Here is a 17232-nt window from a genome sequence, read left to right on the forward strand (position 1 = left end):
TAGTTACTAAGCTACTAGCTTTCTAATTATAGATCTTAGTTAGCGTTCTCTCTCTAACTATACTAATTACCTTACTTTTAGAAAGTATTCTATAATAGATAAGATTTATACCTACTTAACTAGTTATAACTATAGCTATTACTATTACCTTAAGAGGCGTTTTACTAGTAAGAGTTAGAATAGCTATAGCTATTACTACTATTCTAGTAGTTAGAATTTTAAAGTAGATAACTACTCTAAGAATATTTATAACTACTATAGTTCTTATATACTAAGTTATTACTACCTTAAAAGTCTAAACTACTATACTAGTAATAAAATATAAACTTACTATTAATAATCTTATTCTTAAATATATTAATAAGAGTATATTTTTATTCTTTAATTATTATAAGAAACTAGTCTAAGAATATAGTAGAAGTTAGTTATAAAAGAAGAATATAGATATATAAGTCTAAAAGGTTCTAAGCGTAAATTATATATTAATTATTATTATTATAGCTATATCTAGTATTTTAGTAGAAACGCTTTACCTTTAGATACTATTCTACTAAGAAATAGCTATTAACTATATTCTTTAGAGTGTAGGTCTATTTCTAAAGCTAGCTTATAGCTTTTACTAGTTAGATATAGAAGAAAGTAAGCTTTTTCTTCTATTTATTAAGTCTATCTTCTCTAATAGCTTTAAGGCAGCGTTCTACGCTAAAGTTAGACTAGTACTAAAGTTAAGCGTTTCTCTTAAAGTACTAGTAGAGGTTATTCTATATAGTGTATTTAAGTATAGTTCTAGAAGTAATAATAGTCTTAGCTATATTAAGAAAGTTCTAAATATACCTATAATAAGTTTTGCTAGAAATGTTAGTAATATTATCTAAATAGTTTTAGTATTTTATATTAGAGTAGAAATAACTAATTATATTAGCTTAGAACTTAAGAGAGCTATCTATTACTTTAATAATAGTATTATCTTTAGCTATCTTTACTTCTTATAGAGTAAGCGCGTATTAGCTATTAGTAAAACCTAACTAAGAGTATAAGCTAAGGTAGTTAGACTATACTATAAAGTTACTACTAGACTATATTATAGAGAAATAAGGCTACTATAATATAGTGCTAGCTTACTAGTAGTAGTTATACTTAACTATAGAGTTAATAATAGAGGCGCTATTTATATTAGAAGCAGAAATAGATACTAAGCTATTAGCACTAGTTATATATAGATTTATATTATTAATACTATATCTATAGCTAAGTCTAGTATATAAATGTTATAGAACGTGTATATGCTAGATTTAAAAAGCGTTACTATACTAACTAAGTATATCTACTATTCTATATTTAAAAGTTATAAATATATTTATTATCTTAGTCTAGCTAATAGATTTATAGTAATATTATAGTAAGCTAGTAAGTATACTACTTCTAGTAGAGAAGAATCTTGCGCTATTATAGTTCTATAAAGTATTATAGAAAAAAGGCTAATATAAGTAGCTTAGAAGAGTATTATAAAAAGTAAGTTAGAGTGCCTAGTTCTATAGGCTAGTAGTAGTAGTAGTAGGCCTACTAATATTATAATAGCTACCTATTCTAACTAAAGAATATATAGCTTTAGAAATCTAGTAGTTCTTTTATTATAGTTATAAAGGTAGTTATAGCCTAAGTAGTATTATGTTTAAGCCTATTAGTAGTAGATGCGTAGCTTTAGAAATCTAGTAGTTCTCTTATTATAGTTATAGAGGTAGTTATAGCCTAAGTAGTATTATATTTAAGTCTATTAGTAGTAGATATATAGCTTTAGAAACCTAGTAGTTCTCTTATTATAGTTATATAGGTAGTTATAGCCTAAGTAGTATTATATTTAAATCTATTAGAGTAGGTAGATAATATTCTATCTAGTTATACTTAATAGCTATAAATCTAGTAAGTAGTATAGAGATTAGTCTTAGTTTAGAATACTTAAGATATAGTATATAAGAAAGATATAGTTAGTCTATTACTAGGTACTAGTAAAAATTTTATTTCTTAGGCTACTATAGCTATAAGTTATACTCTAAGAGAGTAGATTTAGTATCTTACTAAGCTATTTTTCTTTTACTACTCTACTTATAGACCTTCTTAGTAGGTAGTTATATAAGCGCAACTTATTTAGGTAAGATATATCTAAAATTAATTATAGTAGTAGAGTTAGAGGTAGTATAGTCTTTAGGTAAAACTTTACTTTAAAGAAGATATGCTAGTTACTATAAAGGTACTTAGAACTCTATATATAATAAAGCGTAGCTCTATACTTATAAAAAAACGTAGCTAGATAGTTATAAAATAGCGTAGCTAGAAGAGCGTAGTATATTTAAGTAAGTAGACCTTAGCCTTATAGATAAACTACTCTAGATATAAAACTAGTAAGACTTACTAATAAGTAATATATTACTATAGGCGTCTTAAAGTTCTAAAGAAGTCTCTTAGTAGGTTTCTACTTAAGGTAGTTACTAGTTACTAAGAGTAAGTAGTAATATAAGCGTAGCACGTGCTAATATCTAGTTATAGTAATAAGAGCTTATAGTATATAGCTTAGTAGTAGACTTAAAAAACTTAACTTTTTTTATAAAATTCTTACTAGCTTTACGTAGCTCTTTAGAGTAGAAAAGCTAAATAGAAAAGTAGTCTAGCTATAAATTACTTTTAAATAAAAGTTAGCGTAGACTAGAAATAAACTAAGTTTCTACTTCTAGAAGAATAATATCTACTTATAAGTAGCCTTAAAAAGAGCTTAGAACCTTAAAAGTCTTAATAATACTTTATACTATTTATAAGACTTATAGTATAATAGTAAAGTAGTAGAGGTTAGTTTTAATAAATATAATAATATTATAAGCGTAGATAATAGTGTTTCTAGAGAGAGCTAGTAAACGTATTAGACTAGGCTCTCTAATATTAGTAGAGAGTTAGATAGTAGTTATAGATTAGGTAAAAGTTAGTACTAGTAATTAGTGCAAATATAGTACCTTAGAAAAGGTAATTATATTTATTAGAAATCTATAGGCTAATAAAGTAAGCGTTAGAAAGTTTAATTTAATAGCTTCTATTATTAGAAAAAGTGTTTAAAACTATAGTAGTGTATAAAGAAGAAGCTATAAAATAAGTAGTAGAAAGCTTTTTATTCTAGTAAAAATCTAGATAGTAGTTCTTTCTACTAAGCTAAGTATATACCTACTAGGTTTAGGTAGAAAAGCTTATCTATAAAGTTAGAACTTACTATCTCTAGAGTTATAACTTTCTAAAGAGTAGTTTATAGTATTAGAGTTTATATAGTAGCTAAAGTATTAGTAAATATAAATTATAGTTTTATAGTAGTTATAATTTACGCTAGTAAAGTATAGAAAGTCTACTATTACTAATATTACCTACTATAGATTTAGTAGTATATATACTTAAGAAAACTATATAGTGTAAAGCTTTATCTAGCGTAATTATTTTACGTAGACTAGTATTTAGCTTAATTCTATTATTAAGATTATTTCTAAAAAAATATTACTCTAGTTATAGAGAGAGGTAGTTGCGTAGTATATAGTAGGTTATAAAAGTTACTAAAATATATAGCTTATACTATTATACTTAACTTATTTATAGTATTATAGTAGTAGTATTATAGAAGTTATAAAACTTAGTTTATAATATAGAGATACTTATGTAAGAGTGTTAAAAGCACTAAAAAGTAGTAGTAGTGCTAGAAATAATAGCCTAGTATTAGGTTATAAAGAATAATAGTAAGCTTTTTTTTTTTTTTAGAGAGTAGCTACTAAACTACAAAGTATATAGTGTATTAAATTGTTATTGTAAAAGCTAAGGTGCTAACTACTAAGAAAGGAGAGCCTATGTACCCGTGAGGTAATCACGTAACAATCACTATCATTACTACGATCATGAGACCTAGGGTTCCTACATCAACTGTCCATCAAATATTCTACCCGCTGAGAGCGCGGGTTTCATCTGTAGTTAGAAGTAGACGCTTCAAGACCCCGTCTTCATGTTGCAGAGGCGCGTTCCTGTCGGCAAAGGCTAGCCTACAGAATACAGACCACCGCGAGTTGTTCGAGTTTACTTCTGGCAGATGGATGTATACCACCTCACATTGTTTCACTCACTCAACTGTTGGCTGACGTGAACATGTAGTGTTAACGAGTCTTTGCGCATGGCTGAACGCCGCTTAGTCTTCAACGTCTCCGAACTCAAGAAGGTAGCTGCGAAAGCACTAAACAGACCAGCTTCAGATGTGCACGCGATAAAGAAGATCGCCGAAGGCGGTTTCAACCGCATACTCGAATTAACGATGAATGACAGCTCGTCGGTACTCGTCCGTCTTCCATACCCATCTACCTTACCACGACGCCTGGCAGTAGCGAGTGAAGTCGCAACGCTGGACTTCCTCCGCACCAAGGGCATACCTGTACCTCGGGTTCTGAGCTACTCGACTGGTGAAAACGCTGTCGGTGTAGAATATATGCTGATGGAAAAACTACCAGGAAAGCCTCTTAGTGATATCTGGTTCAGCTTAGCCGAAGAGGAAAGATGTCATATTTTGCACAAAATAGTCTTGATGGAAACCAAGCTCTTCGCGAACAGGCTTCCCGCCTGTGGCAGTATATACTACTCCCATGACCTGCCTCCGGGAATGCCCCGCATAGGTATTCCTGGACCTAGCGACTTGTGCGTGGGGCCATATGCATCTATGCGATGGTGGTACGGAGAACGTGCAGAACTGGATATCGACCGAGGCCCTCGTGCGTCATTTGTTCTAGACTTCTACAACACTGAGTCTGACACAGACAGATATCGACACTCAGCTCGTTCTTCGAAGTCATGCCGAGAAGGAGTTGGCGTGGATCGGCAAACACGGACGGCCACGACACCCATTCTATCGCGAATACGCTGAGTCATTTGGATACAAGAAGCAAGATCCTCAAGGCCACATACATTCGCTAGGAGACTACATACGCCTCGTGCCTCACCTTGTACCTAAAGATGCGACAGTGCATTCGCCCACCCTCCGACATCCAGATCTCTCTCCTAATAACATCCTTGTATCTGACGATCTTCAAATCACCGGCTTCATCGACTGGCAGCACTCCGAAGTCCTCCCTGCTTTCCTCGCCGCGGACATACCAGCGGCATTTGCAAACTACGCAGACGAAGAGTCTCGAAGCTTTACGGAGCCCAAACTACCGGAAATTCTTTCTTCTATGGCTGAAACTGAGCGTGCTGAGGCAGAAGAACTATATCGCCGACAACACATACATTTCTGGTACCTTGGCCTCACTCAGATGCTGAACGAGCCTCATTGGCAGGCTTGTACACACGACGGAACTTTCATGACACGTCAGATATTTCACGATGCCGGCGCTCCGTGGCAAGGTGACAATGCTCATCTCCAGATCGGTATCGCGGATGTTGTGGAAGAATGGCCAGTGTTTGCATCTGCCGCCACAGACGGCACGGTTCCGCCATGCCCCATCATCATATCCGAGGAAGAGATGCAGAGAAGAGCAGATATGCGGAAGTCACTGCACGAAGGCAACATGTTTAGGGAAGAATTATGCGAGAAAATGGGTGTATCCCATAGCGGATACACATCGCACGAAGACTTTGACTTCGCGAAAGAAAAAGCAAGCAAGGCAAAGGAATGCATAGTGGACAACCTGAAAGACGAACCGGAGGAACTGGATAGAGCCTTACTTACTTGGCCTTTTGATGACTATGACGAGAATGAATAAGGTCATTGTTCTCGTCCTCCATGTACACTATTAGCATATGAGCGTTACAGCGTGACGACGTGAATATTACTCCACTCATGTGATTGTACACCATCCTTTAGAGACACTCGCACAAGACACGTTTGTGACATCGCAAGTTCTGTTGCACGCGCTGTATCTGACAAGCGCCCGTACGTGTGTGGTGGAGGTTGAAGATGGCTATCTGAGTAATGCAGTCGTGCAACTCAATTGCGGGGCCACCTGGCACATCGTTGCGTACAAAGCAGTCGCGCAAGGCTTGCATATGCGATACGTTTCTGCATGTGAGTATCAAGCCCTCATGAGATTCGTCGTTTACACCTGCCTGAGCGTGTTCAGCGCACATGCTTCTGATCCTGCCTGGTCTGTCAGCCTTCTTTTTTGTATACGTCATCACTCCGGATCTCAGGCCACCATCATCAAGATCGCGCTTCAGGGGCACAGCCTCATCACCAAACTTCCAGTCCATCCGTCACAGCGGTCGCGCAATTCGATATAGTAGCCTGCATCAGCTGCGGTACACAGCCAAGGCGGAAAGACAGGCGTTACGCGCCAGGAACCGATTTTGGGAACGCGTGGGACGCACACGGCAAATCTCTCACCACCCAGACCGCGCCCTCGCCCGCGCCGAACCACCCCACATCAGCCTTCAACATCATGTGCATCGGGAAGCTTTTGCCTGCTGCATCTTGCGGGCGGTGCTTGGTGCCTGCTCGACTACTGGCTTGGACATGCGATTGATGATGTGCTCTGACGCCTGATTGGCCAGTCCAGGCGTAAGAAAAGAAGAAGCTGAGGCTGAGGCAGTCAACCATTGTCCAAATGTGGGCTACGGCAGGCTCGCTCCTGATGCGTTCGCGGGACGTTGAGTCCTTCCCAGGCTCAGCTCGCGTCTGTAGGGATGATGCCTTATAACAAGGCTTCGCACCGTTTACCCGCCCATCACGACTGCAACTTATCCGATACGACACCATCTGGATATCTCATCGAAGGTACCTTTACAGAAAGCACGGTTAGAGATATTCGAATACAGCACCGGTGGAAAGATCATCTAATTGGCTAGCAGAATGGCATACGCCGAGCGCCTTCCATTGTTGAACGAGAAGGCCGCACATGCCTATCAACTGCAGAGGGAGGATGAGACTTTCCAAAACTCGACGAAATCAGCGGAGCGAAGTTTAAGCGACATCCTACGCCATGTTGTTCTACTGCCTCTTCTCTGCGGCTTCGCCGTGTACGGATCCTATACCTTTTGCAGACAACATCTCATCAGGCACACCATGCTGTCAGTGCCAGCACACGAAAGCTCTACTTCTTTCAACTACACATGTCTACCGGGACAGGCTTGTTGGCCGACCATGAACGATTGGAACGCTTTCAATCAGAGCATCAATGGCAACCTCCGATTGACGGTACCTTGGGCCGCCCCGTGCTACTCAGATCCGTCGAGCACGCAATGTCAAGAGATCGCGAGGAACTACGGCGATGGCGTCTCACGCACGAATCACTACGGGTCGACGGAGTTTCTTGACTGGGAGAAGTGTGACACGTCGCAATGTGCACTTAACTCGTTCAATACCTCGGAACCTGTTTCCGGTACCTGCTCGCTTGGTAGACTCTCCTCATACCATGTTAAAGCTGGGACTGGGCATGATATCAGCAAGACCTTGAGCTTTGTGCGCAAGCATGGAATTCGTGTTTCGATCAAGAATACTGGACATGACGTAAGTTTTGACTGTACGAAGTGCATGTGAGACATAGACTGACTTCGTACCTCTACCTCTGCAGTACTACGGACGATCAACCGCGCCAAATTCTTTGGCGATCTGGACTCACAACATGAAGGACACCCAGTATCACGAAACTTTCCAGCCCAAAGGCTGCCAGACTCGCTATGACAACATTGGAGAGATCGGTGCCGGTGTCCAGGCCCAGGAGGCGTGGGAGGCCTTTGAACCTCATGGCATGCACGTCACTGTTGGAGCCGTCGCCTCTGTCGGCATCGCTGGTGGATATGGTCAGGGAGGCGGGCATGGTCCACTTGGTCCGAAATATGGTTTGATGGTTGACCAAGCTGTCGAGTTCGACGTTGTCACCGCCGACGGAGAACAGCGTACCATTAATGAATGCAGCGACCCGGATCTTTTCTGGGCAATGCGCGGAGGCGGAGGCGGAACCTACGCTATGCTCACATCTTACAAGTTCCAGCTCCACCCGGCCGATCCTATCAACGTATACAGCTTCCAAGCTCACTTTCCCGCGCCGAAGAACATTACAGAGTCGAAAGTACATCGCGACATCATCACCGGGCTTGCCGCAAACCAAACGCTATTTACCAAGCATGGAATCGCTGGATACAATTTTGTGCTCTCAGATCGTGTCGTGTTCTTGCAGGTCCTGCCCTCTAATGACACGGAGGCGATCAAAGACATCACGTCCCAATGGCACGACTTCTTGACGAACTACTCCGGTCTCAGCATCACCGAGAATGAGTATCACTCCTTCAAGAAGTTCTCGCAGTGGCATGAGTTCACGGAAAGACCCGAGATATCTCGCAATGGACCCGTGGGTCTAGGCTTCAATGGCGCGGGGCGCTTCATCCCCAAGAGTCTCTTCAACTCGTCCCACAACATCGACCGGCTCGTCACTGCAGTCGTCACCGCCATGCAATTTTCACGTGTCAACCATGGCAGTGGAGGCGCTCAGTTCTACGCTACCGGACCAGACAATACTCCTGACAACGGCAAGACTAGCGTGAATCCCATTTGGCGAGACTCGCTATGGGAAATTGTCATGGGCCAATTTTGGACCACTGCTACACCGCCAGCGGCTCGCTCGCAAATCCAACAGACTGTCTCTGCTACGATGGACATCTTGAAAGCCGTCACACCGAATGGTGGGTGCTACTCGAACGAAGGTGATTGGACCGAGGAGAACTGGCAACAAACGTTCTTTGGGGTGCACTACGAGAGATTGCTGGCCGTGAAGAGACGCTATGATCCAACAAATTTGTTCAACTGTTGGAAGTGTGTGGGTTGGACGGGATATGATGAGTGCGTATCATCGTCTAGATCTTGCAAACAAGAGCTAACTACCACAGCCCAATGTACTCTTGCTATGCGCAAACCCGACAGGAGCCGAGGCCTTCCGTTCCTCTTGGACCTGTTGGATGAGCGGATCGCGTCTATCAGCGATTACCTCCATGTCTAGCAGTCAACGTCGCGCAAGCCATGGCCGTCACTTTTATCTTGCCCTGGAACTTTGCGGTGTCTTTCTTTCCGGATTTTCTTGCTAAAATTATCCTTTTTCTTGTTTGCATCGCAAAGCAATTTACACTATTCACATTCAGGCAAACTCCCGCCTCAATCTCTCGTGTCACTTTCGGGGCCAACATGCACGTGCGGTGCGCCGACGCCCGGTGCGTTGCCCACCGCCGCAACGCGAGTGCACCCTGGTGAGCTTCACCGGCTCGTGAGAGAGCAACGTGTGGGGGCCGTGTGTGTTGCGTCTCCGTTTGTGCTCATCTAAGGCCTTGCCATTGGCAGGCCTCTGATTGGCCGGCCCCCATTTATTCACCGGCCGTCCAACGGGGCCAACGCGCCCCAACGTGGCATATAATTGTAATCCACGCTCACTTGCGCTTTCAGATCCCCGGGTGACGCAGGATCATAACAATAACAACAACAGTTTCCCAGCGACCTTTACTCCCACACTCCTTTACCTGCTCCGACCCACATCACGCGACACTCAACTGCCTCACCATACTCACTCGAACCCGTGTCTACTTACGCCGTCAGGTCCAGAATCCGATTCAAGATCACTCACGATGCACTTCAACGTCATCGTTGCGCTTGCACTGCCGCTACTCGCCGCTGGCGCCCATATCGGACGTCGCCATGATCACCATCATGAGAAGGTTGATCGCCGCGCCATACAGACAGACGTTGTTTTCGTCACAGAAACTATCATCAAGACCGTCACCATCGAGTCGGCTGCAAGCTCTGCGGCCTCTAGCTGCACGGTTACTACCACGGCTGCAGCGCCAGAACTGTCCATGACTGTCAAGCTCCCCGACAAGGGCATTCCTGACGACGCTTCCACTTCCACGTCTTCAGCTGCTCCTTCGTCTTCTCCAGGTGGTCCATACGCTACTCTCGAATCCATTCCGAACCAGGCCATTATCGTCAACTCATGTGATTACGACGTCTACGTTTCTTCTATCGGCAATGAAGAGACCTGCGACAATGGACCGGGCAGCGATTGCGTAACGATATCCGCTAACAGTATGTATACTGAAGCAATCCGTACCTGTCACAAGTCTGGTATCTCCCTAAAGGTCGCAAAGGCTAAGGATATGGCCCTCCCAATGCAATTCGAATACACAGTCTGGGATGACCAGGTCAAGGTATCTTACGACATTTCGTATCTCGATTGTATGACCAAGAACGGGACCAACTTTGACAACTGCGCCGGCCACGAGAAAGGCATTCAAGCCGCTGCCAAGGACGGCCCAGTCTTCCAATGTGTCGCAAATGAGCCATGCGCTCAACAGGCCTACGTCGTTCCCGAATTCGGATACTTGCCTGACGCCCCAGTTGGCGGTTCGACCATCGACAAGGGCGTTGCTTTTGAGATCTGTGCCGAAAACAGATCGTGAGCGTCGCCGCCACGCGGGAAGAAATTACGATCATAAGGTCGTGACCTGAACCTTTCTTTCCCGTGTCAACCCAACGAAGCGATCCGGCTATCTCTTTCGCAAACGTGGTGGAGCAAGAGTGTGTGTTGTCTGACTATAACGATATCTTCCAAACACTTTCTAACAATCTACGGCAGGCCCTGGATCACTTTTCGGGGTAGACAACTACATGGCCTCATGTTTCTTCTCTTCTTTAGTTTTCATTTCATTGTATACAATTGACTTCAAGGCTTTTTTTATCTCCTTCTTCTTCGAACAAGGGCATACACGAGTGGCGTTGGAGGATTTTGGGTTATGATCTTGCTGGCGCATGGATGGCAGCGGATGGCAGCCGGTGCTGGTGTTTCCCTATCTGGATACTTTCACTATCAGGATAGGATAGTTTGCTTGTAAGCCTCAATCAAGAGCATAGCACAAAATCTGCTTCCATCATGCGTTGATGTTGGTGACGTGAGGGCCCAGTGGCCGATGACATGCACGCGACGCTCAGACATCTCGGAGTTCTATGCGCAGCTTCGCCCTAACGTGGTACCCATGCACCGCCAACCACGGTTGGCTCCAACTTCCGTACAACGTCCGACGGCGTAGACACCACGATGATTACCGCTCGATTTTATTATGTCACTACCTGCATGCGCTCGACACGAAGACTGTCCGCACATAAACACCCGAGGTCAGTCTGCGATGTAGGATCTGGAGGTTTACTGACACATGGACTACTCACGATGAATTACTCACTTCTTCAGTCATGAAGTACGCTGTCATGAACGATATCTTCTTATACACATATCTCCACCTCTTTGTAGTCTTCTTCCTCCATCCACTTTTACCATCCTAATACAGACATCTCTGTTGCAAAGCTTACCGTAATACCAACATCTTCATCGAATCCAAATACTCAATAACGACGCATAGCGCACCCAGCTTCACACCACTGAAGCACAGCCCGTCTTTCCGTGCCGCAAACCAACAACTACGCATTTCCAACATGGCCGTACTACGCGCATGCTCGCCCATCGCAACGGCCTTACTAGCTCTCCTCCTCTTGCCGAGACCCGTCACAGCAGTGCCGCACAACCACGGGCACAAACACGTTCACCGACATGTCTCATCAGCCAACGACCTCATCACGCTCGGTCCTGAGTCGCTGGCACGCCGAGATACACCCTTGAACACTGGAGACCTTCCACGCCTCAGCGATGCAGATCTCGTTAAGATAGCACACAAATGCACCACCGGGCCAGCCGAACTTCCACTCAACCTCGGCGTACCCAATCCCGTCGATATCACTACGATAGAACAACTCGATGTCTTCCCCCGTCCGGAAAGCGTAGCTGGTACTGTGACTATGCACAACTACTGTGGCTACGACCTCTGGTGGTTTCATTACAATGATAATGGAGAGATTGAACACGGTCATCTACCCGCGGGAGGTACAGTCGCCAAACCGGCCGTGGGTTCAGTCATGAAGGTCACCAAGACGAATGCGTTGGGTCGCGAGTTGCTTGTCGAATACAATCATGACAAGAAAGATCCCTCGATTCTGTGGTATAATCTCAGTCTGATCGTTTGTATCGGTAAGGAGGACAGTAAGATCACCACCGATACCACGCAGTGCGCAGGTCATGAAGCCGGAATACAGCTGGGTCAACCCGAGTTTGCGTTCCAGTGCGAGGCCGGGAAATGGTGTGACGACCAGGCGTATTTCTATGGAGTAAGTCGCCAGCTTTTGCGTTGTGGAAGGAGTGTATTTGAAGGATGTGCTGAGCTAACGCTGTACTGTATAGGAGAACATTTGCAGAAAAGAAAACGCGATATACATGGGGAAGTTTGATCAGGGTGTGACTGCAGAGTTCTGTGTCGATTTGAAGGGCTAATTTGGATGTTGGTTGAGTGGTAACGATTCTGTTCTGTTAAGCTTCATTCATTCGTTCGTGCTTTGCGCATACATATAATTGATTTGCTCATTCCTACATACTTATCGACCCAAGTAGCCGTCATGCAAGGAGAACAGAAGTTTACTGACTCACAACCTGTGTCTGAAGTCCGCCTCGCCTAGCCTAACCGACTTCTCAAGAACCTCCTCAACTGTCCGATAGCCCCCTCATCCAACGTCTGCGCACAAGAATCCGACTCGATGTGCTGGAACAAGCTCGACAGTTTTGACATTGCCGCATCGCAAGTCGGGCACATGAATGGAGTAGCTTCATACAACGTATCGCCATCATCAAGCAGCTCACTCTGATAATCCGCGTCGATGAATTGATCCCATCTATAGCACTCGGCTGCCAACTTGTTGAGATCAGTGGAGTCAAGATCGCCGCAGGTGCCGCGTTCGAGATGGATGATCTGTGATGGTAAGTGATAAGCTGTCTTTGATTGGATACTAGACTTACCATGCCGCCGTAGGTCTTGAACATGCTCGTACATTCGTAGCACTTGTACCTCGGTGTACGATGGGAAAGCTGATGCTGCGTATCGTTAGCACGTGACGCACATCTGCCATACAGTCGTACCACTTACCTGGTGAAGATTGCTCGGTGAGTCAAAGTGCCTCTCGCACTGGATGCATACATTGGACTCTTCAACATGGTCCCAGTACTCCTTCGATCCGGGATGAAATAGAATTCCATCTCCATCGTTACAATCTTGAAACACGGTGTAACAGCCGTCGTCACGGCAGTGCTCGAGCAATTCGTCCCGGGTATCGCCGTCAAAGTCGCATTTGGAGCAGTAGTGGTGCTTTGTAGAGTGGCGGACGTGTGCATCGCGTGCGCCGAGAGTGCGGAAGGAGCGAACGCAGCGTTGACACCAGCTGTTTGGTGTTAGCGGAGGAAATGCAGGCATATTAGTCACTTACACAGCCATCTCGGGGAGTCTTGTTGTTGAACAGCGGCTAGTCGTAGGATCCGCGGAAGGGTTGATATCTTAGTAAGTAATGAGGAATTGCGTGAATGCCGCGTGAGCCCTGCATTGACCTGGTCACGTCGTGGTTGATCGGATGGCTGCCTGAATAAATGTGGCTCCATATCAGCGGCGCAAACAACTAACCGAAATAAAAAGAGTGAAAGCAAGCACAGCGGTACGTGGTCAATGATATATTTAGCTAAACGGCTATTCAGATAGCTTCATCTCTATGAACTCCATTCCTTAAACGCCTTCTGCTTTTGCCTGCTATTCCACTGCAGAGTCCTCGAGATACTGTCGATCCAATCCGTTCTCCTCTTGTTCAGTGGCAGCACGCTGGGGAACGGGAAGCGACTTGCGCTAATCGTAACGTAGTCGCCAGGCTTGAGTTCGACCCTTTCTCTGCCGTCAAAGCTGGCCCAAGAACTTGTTCTCGCGTCGTATGGTACACCGCACCGGAGTACGATGGTATCGGGAAGGATGATAGGTCTGAACGAGAGCGTATGTGCGCAGATGGCGGTAACGAGGACCACAGGGTTGTCGGGGTGGCAGAGCGATCCACCTGCCGCAAGGTTGTACGCAGTCGAGCCCGTAGGCGTAGACACGCAAATACCGTCAGCCTGCACAGTCGTGAAATGCTCGTCGTCTCCGAACAGCTCGATGGACGACATTGTAGGGTTTGGGCCCCGGTCTACGACCACCTCGTTCAAGATGTTATGTGTACCATCGGAGTAGTGGGTATGGTGGTCGTCGATTTCCTCCCCGATCAGTTCTTCCACCAGATCGCGGCCCTCGCCGTCCCGTTGTTGGGATCGCATGACGGTAGCTTCGAAGCGGAGACGCAGGCTGACAGTGATACCGTCCGCGAAGGCGGTAGATAGGGATTGCGGGTATAGTTCGAAATCGAATTTGGTGAGGAAGCCGAGCGAGCCTAGTGAGAAGGAAATCGTTGGAGGTACGATGCGCTGGAAGAGCCATGACGCATACAAGACTGTGCCGTCACCACCCAGCTGTGTTGTCGTTAGCCTTGAAGACTCCGCAGTATGACATGTCTTACCGCGAGGACAATGTCAAAGGTTTGTGGCTTTTGAGCGCACATCTCGTTGGTCCAGAATTTGAGCCGCCCTTGAAAGCCCTCGTTCTCCAACAGCCCAGCAGCGTCGAAGATCTTGTTGTCCTCCAGCGTCTGCTCGACGTAGCTATGTCTCGTTAATCGTGTCCGTTGCTAGGCAAAACTAGCACATACACCGTATGCTCCGAGCTCTTCCGCAGAAGCCAGTCGGTCACCTCGCGCGAGTTCTTGATCAAGGCCTCGTCGTGCGCTTTGCCGAGGATAAAGATGTTCTTCACATGCAGCTTCAGCCTGATCTGGGACAGCTTCTTGGACAGCTCGCGTATTCCAAATGCCATATCCGACAGCTCCTTCTTGGTCAACAGCCGCGAATGTTGCGTCTGCTCCGAGCGCGCCGAGGCTGGGTCTTTGTCGACGCGCCGTTCCTGCGCGAGGCCTTCGTGCGATTGGGAGTGATCTTGTACGGGCAAGCCATCGTGCTTTTCGAGAAGGGAGTGTACGATACACGCGGTGGTACGGCGACCGTTCTCAGGGCGGGACGTCATCTTGCCAGAGGGTGGGGGAGCGAGCGAGGCTTTGCGACGATGGCCGCTATATCCGCCTTCGAAGACGACCTGCGATTATTGGTCAGCGCGTGGAGGAAGGATGCAGTGGAGTAGGTACCTCTAGCGCATCGTCATGGCTGGTCACCTTGGTGATATTCTTGGTGTCTTGGTCTCCAAGCTCGCTCTCCATGAGGAAGTTAGCCTCAACGCGTCGTTATGACGTTTGGGGGGTGCATAGGTACCTCGATTGCCTCCTGAACGCCAGGGCTCAGCTGATCGAAATAACTCGTCGCCATGGCTGAAGTGCGCAAATAGTCCTGCGATTGAAAGGGCCAAGAGACACGGCTGCCCTTTTGTAGCCTTGCTGTAGCGCGTGCGTGGTGTCGAAGGTGCAACAGTAACTGCGGTTCTCGGCCCACTTTCCGAGGGGCAGGCACGCCCGGCCCCGCTTGCTTCCAATCATGTCCGCGCAACGCCGATGAGATCAGCCGCCGGCGTCCTTACTCATGCCTTTTGCTCAACCACCATCGTTTTCGTGATGGTAGTCTTGCTGACAAAGGATGCTAAAGCGGAACTTCCACTGATTCTAGCACTTCCTCAATGACATCCTCAACTGTGACACCCTCAAGGACAGCCTTGACTGCCTCGAGCGAGCTGCCCCATTGCATGCTGCGCTCGTTCTCTGGTGCAGTAATGACGATGCGATGTGGGTATATCTTGCGAGCGGCGAGGGCGATCATGGACGGCGAGATGTAATCGAGACCGTGGAGTGGGGCGAGCGTACTACTGGCGTCAGTACCATCTTGATGAGATTGTGGACCACTCACTGTGCCAGCGTGTTGAAGTGTCTTGTGGCCAAAGCAGAGATGCCTCCTGCAACTGCTCGATGCAGTCGCATGAACACGATAATGTTGTATAGATAGGCTCTTACTTCAGAACTGATTCTGACTTGCGATACCAGCTTCGTCAAAGTCTCAAGGTCCTGTCCTTGTTAGTATGGAACAAGCATAGTACGGTCGACATACATCAGGCAGGAATAATGCTTGCTGCGGCTTATGCTTTCCCGGTTGGAATGGCGGCGTGCGAACTACGGAAGACATTGATGCACCGTCGTCTGATGCATGATTCTTTTCTTGCAGTTCTTCAAGATTAGGCAGTCCATCATCTTCTTGATGCTTGTGTGAGATGAAGAACTGATCATTCTGTAACATTGTTAGACTCTGCATCGTGAGTTTAGATTAGACTTACCAGATGCATGGTTAAACGCGGCGTGTCTGAAGCATTCAAAGCGATGAATAGGAACGGTTTCGGGGCCGCATGTACTGCTGTCCTCGTAAAGTTCCGCTTGCCTCGTATCAGCTGTCTATCGTTAGTTATGCTCGAGCAGAAAAGACGGCTGATGCACCTCCAAGGCCTGAATCTGAACTTGCGGATTCGCCCTGTTGAGGTTTCTTGCAATAACAATGTTCGCGATGCGTTGGTTGTCCAACGGACTGAACGGTTTGGATGACCTCGATGTATGTCCGCCAGGCTTCCCAGGTGATACTGAGATGGACGAAAACTGGCTAGACATTAGTCGCTGGCAAATCAGTCTACATGAGCACAAGTTACCTCTCCTCTGCCACGCCCAGCTTTGTTGCCGAAGTAGTCGTTCTCTTCTCCTCTCACAAGGATTCCGCTTCCGAAATCGTCCAGCGTGGTGTGCTCGGTGCATTCCAGCACAGCCCATGTTAGTCCGAAAGTATTGGTAGCGACCTATTGTTGTAAGCACACAGCCAGTCGCGCAGTGCGAAGCAACTCACAAGTTTCAACTCCTCCAGAACGTCACGGGTCAATTGCCTTTCCGCTTCGATGATGCAATGTTGATCCGCGACCAAGCAAATGAGAACGGCGAGCTCCAGATCGCTGAGCGACTGCACTTTCTCCGTAATGCGATCTTCCGGAACTTCCATTGTCGATAGGGTCTGGGAAGGCTTACTTCGTTCTTGTGAAAGTTTTAAACCTGTAGGAAGTCTGGCGACGAAAGTGCTTGGACGCGATGGCTGTTTCCAAAGTCGCGTTCGGTGAGCGAACAGGGATGTGATGCCGCTAGTTCAAAAAAGGACTGGACCCAAGTCCCCTGGAAGTCGCGCCCGGGCGGGCTGCGAGGCCACCGCCAGAACGACTTCACAGCAGCAGCTCAGCATATGCGCACGATACTACATTTCCAAGGGAGTTATGTAACTT

General features: G+C 46.0%; 6 protein-coding genes across 6 annotated transcripts; 3 read left to right on the forward strand and 3 right to left on the reverse strand.

Moving 5' to 3' along the window:
* Window positions 1–4189: 4189 nt before the first annotated feature.
* Window positions 4190–5768, forward strand: J4E79_009400 (uncharacterized protein; the record flags this gene model as incomplete). The annotated part of the gene is made up of 2 exons (XM_049358246.1): window positions 4190–4778; window positions 4828–5768. 2 exons carry the CDS (start codon window positions 4190–4192, stop codon window positions 5766–5768), a joined length of 1530 nt encoding a protein of 509 aa, XP_049207101.1.
* A 1298-nt stretch (window positions 5769–7066) lies between these two features.
* J4E79_009401 (uncharacterized protein) lies at window positions 7067–10443 on the forward strand (the record flags this gene model as incomplete). The annotated part of the gene is made up of 4 exons (XM_049358247.1): window positions 7067–7510; window positions 7575–8812; window positions 8858–8968; window positions 9474–10443. 4 exons carry the CDS (start codon window positions 7067–7069, stop codon window positions 10441–10443), a joined length of 2763 nt encoding a protein of 920 aa, XP_049207102.1.
* Window positions 10444–11470: 1027 nt separating this feature from the next.
* Window positions 11471–12359, forward strand: J4E79_009402 (uncharacterized protein; the record flags this gene model as incomplete). The annotated part of the gene is made up of 2 exons (XM_049358248.1): window positions 11471–12196; window positions 12312–12359. The coding sequence occupies 2 exons, from the start codon at window positions 11471–11473 to the stop codon at window positions 12357–12359; spliced, it is 774 nt and encodes a 257-aa protein (XP_049207103.1).
* Window positions 12360–12537: 178 nt separating this feature from the next.
* Window positions 12538–12902, reverse strand: J4E79_009403 (uncharacterized protein; the record flags this gene model as incomplete). Its single annotated transcript, XM_049358249.1, has 2 exons — window positions 12538–12831; window positions 12879–12902. The coding sequence occupies 2 exons, from the start codon at window positions 12900–12902 to the stop codon at window positions 12538–12540; spliced, it is 318 nt and encodes a 105-aa protein (XP_049207104.1).
* Window positions 12903–13616: 714 nt separating this feature from the next.
* J4E79_009404 (uncharacterized protein) lies at window positions 13617–15196 on the reverse strand (the record flags this gene model as incomplete). The annotated part of the gene is made up of 4 exons (XM_049358250.1): window positions 13617–14399; window positions 14447–14588; window positions 14636–15075; window positions 15125–15196. 4 exons carry the CDS (start codon window positions 15194–15196, stop codon window positions 13617–13619), a joined length of 1437 nt encoding a protein of 478 aa, XP_049207105.1.
* Window positions 15197–15569: 373 nt separating this feature from the next.
* On the reverse strand, window positions 15570–16263 carry J4E79_009405 (uncharacterized protein; the record flags this gene model as incomplete). Its single annotated transcript, XM_049358251.1, has 4 exons — window positions 15570–15789; window positions 15834–15988; window positions 16032–16208; window positions 16255–16263. The coding sequence occupies 4 exons, from the start codon at window positions 16261–16263 to the stop codon at window positions 15570–15572; spliced, it is 561 nt and encodes a 186-aa protein (XP_049207106.1).
* Between the last annotated feature and the right edge of the window lie 969 nt (window positions 16264–17232).

This window comes from Alternaria viburni (genome assembly GCF_023758015.1).
Source record: "Alternaria viburni strain BMP 2772 chromosome Unknown scaffold_25, whole genome shotgun sequence".
Classification (NCBI taxonomy): domain Eukaryota; kingdom Fungi; phylum Ascomycota; class Dothideomycetes; order Pleosporales; family Pleosporaceae; genus Alternaria; species Alternaria viburni.